Source organism: Coregonus clupeaformis, unplaced genomic scaffold, assembly GCF_020615455.1.
Source record: "Coregonus clupeaformis isolate EN_2021a unplaced genomic scaffold, ASM2061545v1 scaf1445, whole genome shotgun sequence".
Lineage (NCBI taxonomy): Eukaryota > Metazoa > Chordata > Actinopteri > Salmoniformes > Salmonidae > Coregonus > Coregonus clupeaformis.
Genome location: NW_025534899.1, coordinates 18,834 through 25,000, shown reverse-complemented (window position 1 = coordinate 25,000; position 6,167 = coordinate 18,834). Strand labels below are relative to the sequence as shown.

The window sequence follows — 6,167 nt, the reverse complement described above, 5'->3', positions numbered from 1 at the left end:
AGGACTGTGATAATGACATTGATAATTGAGTATTGATTATCAATGTGTATTGATTATTACTGTGTATTGATTATTATTGTGAATTGATTGGTAGTTAAGGACGGTGATAATGATATTGATTATTGATTATGATTATGTATTGATAATAGCTAAAGACTGTGATAATGATATTGATTATTATGTTATTGATGATTGTGTATTGATAACAGCTAAGGACGGTGATAATGATATTGATTATTATGTTATTGATGATTGTGTATTGATAACAGCTAAAGACGGTGACTACTGGCGTCTCCTGGCAGCAGGGAACTACAAGGTATCTGCCTCGGCTCCTGGTTACTTGACTGTCATCAAGAAGGTGGCTGTCCCCTACAGTCCTGCTATTAGGGTAAGAACCATGACAACAACACCCCCCCCCCCATAATACCATGTCAGCAACACCCCATAATACCATGGCAACCATAATAACATGACAACAGCTACAATATGTTCAGTAGTAGTTAACATGACAACAGCTATGTTCAGTAGTAGTTAACATGACAACAGTATGTTCAGTAGTAGTTAACATGACAACAGTATGTTCAGCAGTAGTTACCATGACAACAGTATGTTCAGTAGTAGTTAACATGACAACAGTATGTTCAGTAGTAGTTAACATGACAACAGTATGTTCAGTAGTAGTTAACATGACAACAGTATGTTCAGTAGTAGTTACCATGACAACAGTATGTTCAGTAGTAGTTACCATGACAACAGTATGTTCAGTAGTAGTTAACATGACAACAGTATGTTCAGTAGTAGTTAACATGACAACAGTATGTTCAGTAGTAGTTAACATGACAACAGTATGTTCAGCAGTAGTTACCATGACAACAGTATGTTCAGCAGTAGTTACCATGACAACAGTATGTTCAGTAGTAGTTAACATGACAACAGTATGTTCAGTAGTAGTTAACATGACAACAGTATGTTCAGTAGTAGTTAACATGACAACAGTATGTTCAGTAGTAGTTACCATGACAACAGTATGTTCAGTAGTAGTTAACATGACAACAGCTATGTTCAGTAGTAGTTAACATGACAACAGTATGTTCAGTAGTAGTTAACATGACAACAGTATGTTCAGTAGTAGTTAACATGACAACAGTATGTTCAGCAGTAGTTAACATGACAACAGTATTTTCAGTAGTAGTTAACATGACAACAGTATGTTCAGTAGTAGTTAACATGACAACAGTGTGTTCAGTAGTAGTTAACATGACAACAGTATGTTCAGTAGTAGTTACCATGACAACAGTATGTTCAGTAGTAGTTAACATGACAACAGTATGTTCAGTAGTAGTTAACATGACAACAGTATGTTCAGTAGTAGTTACCATGACAACAGTATGTTCAGTAGTAGTTAACATGACAACAGCTATGTTCAGTAGTAGTTAACATGACAACAGTATGTTCAGTAGTAGTTAACATGACAACAGTATGTTCAGTAGTAGTTAACATGACAACAGTATGTTCAGCAGTAGTTAACATGACAACAGTATTTTCAGTAGTAGTTAACATGACAACAGTATGTTCAGTAGTAGTTAACATGACAATAGTGTGTTCAGTAGTAGTTAACATGACAACAGTATGTTCAGTAGTAGTTACCATGACAACAGTATGTTCAGTAGTAGTTAACATGAAAACAGTATGTTCAGTAGTAGTTAACATGACAACAGTATGTTCAGTAGTAGTTAACATGACAACAGTATGTTCAGTAGTAGTTACCATGACAACAGCTATGTTCAGTAGTAGTTAACATGACACCAGTATGTTCAGTAGTAGTTACCATGACAACAGTATGTTCAGTAGTAGTTACCATGACAACAGTATGTTCAGTAGTAGTTACCATGACAACAGTATGTTCAGTAGTAGTTAACATGACAACAGTATGTTCAGTAGTAGTTAACATGACAACAGTATGTTCAGTAGTAGTTAACATGACAACAGTATGTTCAGTAGTAGTTAACATGAAAACAGTATGTTCAGTAGTAGTTAACATGACAACAGTATGTTCAGTAGTAGTTAACATGACAACAGTATGTTCAGTAGTAGTTACCATGACACCAGTATGTTCAGTAGTAGTTACCATGACGACAGTATGTTCAGTAGTAGTTACCATGACAACAGTATGTTCAGTAGTAGTTACCATGACAACAGTATGTTCAGTAGTAGTTACCATGACAACAGTATGTTCAGTAGTAGTTAACATGACAACAGTATGTTCAGTAGTAGTTAACATGACAACAGTATGTTCAGTAGTAGTTAACATGACAACAGTGTGTTCAGTAGTAGTTACCATGACAACAGTATGTTCAGTAGTAGTTACCATGACAACAGTATGTTCAGTAGTAGTTAACATGACAACAGTATGTTCAGTAGTAGTTAACATGACAACAGTATGTTCAGTAGTAGTTACCATGACAACAGTGTGTTCAGCAGTAGTTAACATGACAACAGTATGTTCAGTAGTAGTTAACATGACAACAGTATGTTCAGTAGTAGTTAACATGACAACAGTATGTTCAGTAGTAGTTAACATGACAACAGTATGTTCAGTAGTAGTTAACATGACAACAGTATGTTCAGCAGTAGTTACCATGAAAACAGTATGTTCAGTAGTAGTTACCATGACAACAGTATGTTCAGCAGTAGTTAACATGACAACAGTATGTTCAGTAGTAGTTACCATGACAACAGTATGTTCAGTAGTAGTTAACATGACAACAGTATGTTCAGTAGTAGTTAACATGACAACAGTATGTTCAGTAGTAGTTAACATGACAACAGTATGTTCAGTAGTAGTTACCATGACAACAGTATGTTCAGTAGTAGTTAACATGAAAACTGTATGTTCAGTAGTAGTTAACATGACAACAGTATGTTCAGTAGTAGTTACCATGACAACAGCTATGTTCAGTAGTAGTTAACATGACACCAGTATGTTCAGTAGTAGTTACCATGACAACAGTATGTTCAGTAGTAGTTAACATGACAACAGTATGTTCAGTAGTAGTTACCATGACGACAGTATGTTCAGTAGTAGTTAACATGACAACAGTATGTTCAGTAGTAGTTAACATGACAACAGTATGTTCAGTAGTAGTTAACATGACAACAGTGTGTTCAGTAGTAGTTACCATGACAACAGTATGTTCAGTAGTAGTTAACATGACAACAGTATGTTCAGTAGTAGTTAACCTGACAACAGTATGTTCAGTACTAGTTACCATGAAAACAGTATGTTCAGTAGTAGTTAACATGACAACAGTATGTTCAGTTGTAGTTACCATGACAACAGTATGTTCAGTAGTAGTTAACATGACAACAGTATGTTCAGTAGTAGTTAACATGACAACAGTATGTTCAGTAGTAGTTAACATGACAACAGTATGTTCAGTAGTAGTTAACATGACAACAGTATGTTCAGTAGTAGTTACCATGACACCAGTATGTTCAGTAGTAGTTACCATGACAACAGTATGTTCAGTAGTAGTTAACATGACAACCGTATGCTCAGTAGTAGTTACCATGACAACAGTATGTTCAGTAGTAGTTAACATGACAACAGTATGTTCAGTAGTAGTTACCATGACAACAGTATGTTCAGTAGTAGTTACCATGACAACAGTATGTTCAGTAGTAGTTACCATGACAACAGTATGTTCAGTAGTAGTTAACATGACAACAGTATGTTCAGTAGTAGTTAACATGACAACAGTATGCTCAGTAGTAGTTAACATGACAACAGTATGTTCAGTAGTAGTTACCATGAAAACAGTATGTTCAGTAGTAGTTAACATGACAACAGTATGGTCAGTAGTAGTTAACATGACAACAGTATGTTCAGTAGTAGTTAACATGACAACAGTATGTTCAGCAGTAGTTACCATGACACCAGTATGTTCAGTAGTAGTTACCATGACAAAAGTATGTTCAGTAGTAGTTAACATGACAACAGTATGTTCAGTAGTAGTTAACATGACAACAGTATGTTCAGTAGTAGTTAACATGACAACAGTATGTTCAGTAGTAGTTACCATGAAAACAGTATGTTCAGTAGTAGTTAACATGACAACAGTATGTTCAGTAGTAGTTAACATGACAACAGTATGTTCAGTAGTAGTTAACATGACAACAGTATGTTCAGTAGTAGTTAACATGACAACAGTATGTTCAGTAGTAGTTAACATGACAACAGTATGTTCAGTAGTAGTTAACATGACAACAGCTATGTTCAGTAGTAGTTAACATGACAACAGTATGTTCAGTAGTAGTTAACATGACAACAGTATGTTCAGCAGTAGTTAACATGACAACAGTATGTTCAGTAGTAGTTACCATGACAACAGTATGTTCAGTAGTAGTTAACATGACAACAGTATGTTCAGCAGGTGTTAACATGACAACAGTATGTTCAGTAGTAGTTAACATGACAACAGTATGTTCAGTAGTAGTTAACATGACAACAGTATGTTCAGTAGTAGTTAACATGACAACAGTATGTTCAGTAGTAGTTACCATGACAACAGTATGTTCAGTAGTAGTTAACATGACAACAGTATGTTCAGTATTAGTTACCATGACAACAGTATGTTCAGTAGTAGTTACCATGACGACAGCTACAATATGTTCAGGCTGAAACAGTTTGTCTAACCGTCTAATCTGTGTGTGTCTACAGGTGGACTTTGAGCTGGAGTCCTTGGTAGAGAGGAAGGAAGAGGAAAGGGAGGAGCTTATGGACTGGTGGAAGATGATGTCAGAGACACTCAACTTCTGAACACTCTGATTGGTCCATAGGGCCACTGGCGCATCTGTGATTGGTTGACAGGTTGATTCATGTGTGCGTCCACAAATGGGTGTACTGTATTGTGTGTTGTCCAGCCCACTGTACCGGTCACGTCTTCTTCTCTCGGTTGAGTTTTTCTGTCTTTATTTAATCTGGTTTAATGGTTGATGTTGTTGTGAGGGGTTACCCCATACCAGGGGCTCTCCAACCTTTTCTAGCATGCGAGCTTTCCAATAGGCCCCTCCCCTCCTCTCCCCTGCAACTCCTCCCCCGGGTCCTTAGTGGACAAGAGAAAGTAATGTTTTCTGTCAATATACCTGGTCAAATAATAGTTCATAAACAGCTGTTAGTCCCAATAAAATCTGTTATTATGTTTTCTCAGTTTTATCTTTCCTGGTTTTAGATTTTGTTTAGTTTTTCACTCTCAAAAATTACAATGATTCATAGAGAAACAATGACATTTGATTAGTTCTGAGTCCATTGAGTTATTTTAACCCTGTAACCATGCAGAATTAACCATGTAACCACACAGAATTAACCCTGTAGCCACACAGAATTAATGGGTCAAAAATAGACATTCATCCATAATACATCGAATTTCGAAGGGAAACTGTGAGATCTTGTTGGCATGCACACACACACACACACACACACACACACACACACACACACACACACACACACACACACACACACACACACACACACACACACACACACACACACACACACACACACACACACACACACACACACGTGGGCGAGCATCTCCAGGTGGTTTGTGATTGGTGTAGGGCAGCGACATCATCGTTTGTCACTTTCCTGTTGTGCTGTGTTCTTTATCGTCATGTGACCAGTAACCACGGTAACACCCATCTCTATAGTCAATGACTGACTGAGTATTTAATTATGTAAATGAGCTGATGACATCACACGTCACGCCATGTTTAAGACTTTCTCCTGTTTTTAAATGTCTCTGTTACTTCATGCTTTAACAGACACACACACACACACACACATACACACACAACGCTACACTAGACTAGAGACAGTGTAAAGTCCTAGCCGTCAACATGTCGTATCATGTATGTTCTGTATCATCTAACACAGAGAAACTTGTATCATGGACATTCTATATTGTTAAAAATTATGTTAGTTTTTTTACTGAATTCATCACAAACTTGATTTCAGCAGAAGCAGAATGATAATATGACAATAGAATATACTGTTGAACCCCTTTGAATTTCCTTTGAATACACTCTTATTACACAGACCTAGTGTCCTAATCATTTATTTCTGACAAGTTTGTGCTTTATGCAAGTTTGATATAATATATATA

The 6,167-nt window shown here is 36.5% G+C and overlaps 1 protein-coding gene across 1 annotated transcript in view; it reads left to right on the top strand.

The window, feature by feature from the left end:
• LOC123487058 (carboxypeptidase E) overlaps window positions 1-5,458 on the top strand; it is a 50,798-nt gene extending 45,340 nt beyond the window's left edge. Inside the window, exons 9-10 of the mRNA XM_045218222.1 lie at window positions 270-388; window positions 4,721-5,458. Coding sequence (XP_045074157.1) covers window positions 270-388; window positions 4,721-4,819 — 218 coding nt within the window. The 3' untranslated portion in view covers window positions 4,820-5,458. The remainder of the gene's footprint in view (window positions 1-269; window positions 389-4,720) is intronic.
• The last annotated feature ends 709 nt before the right edge of the window (window positions 5,459-6,167 follow it).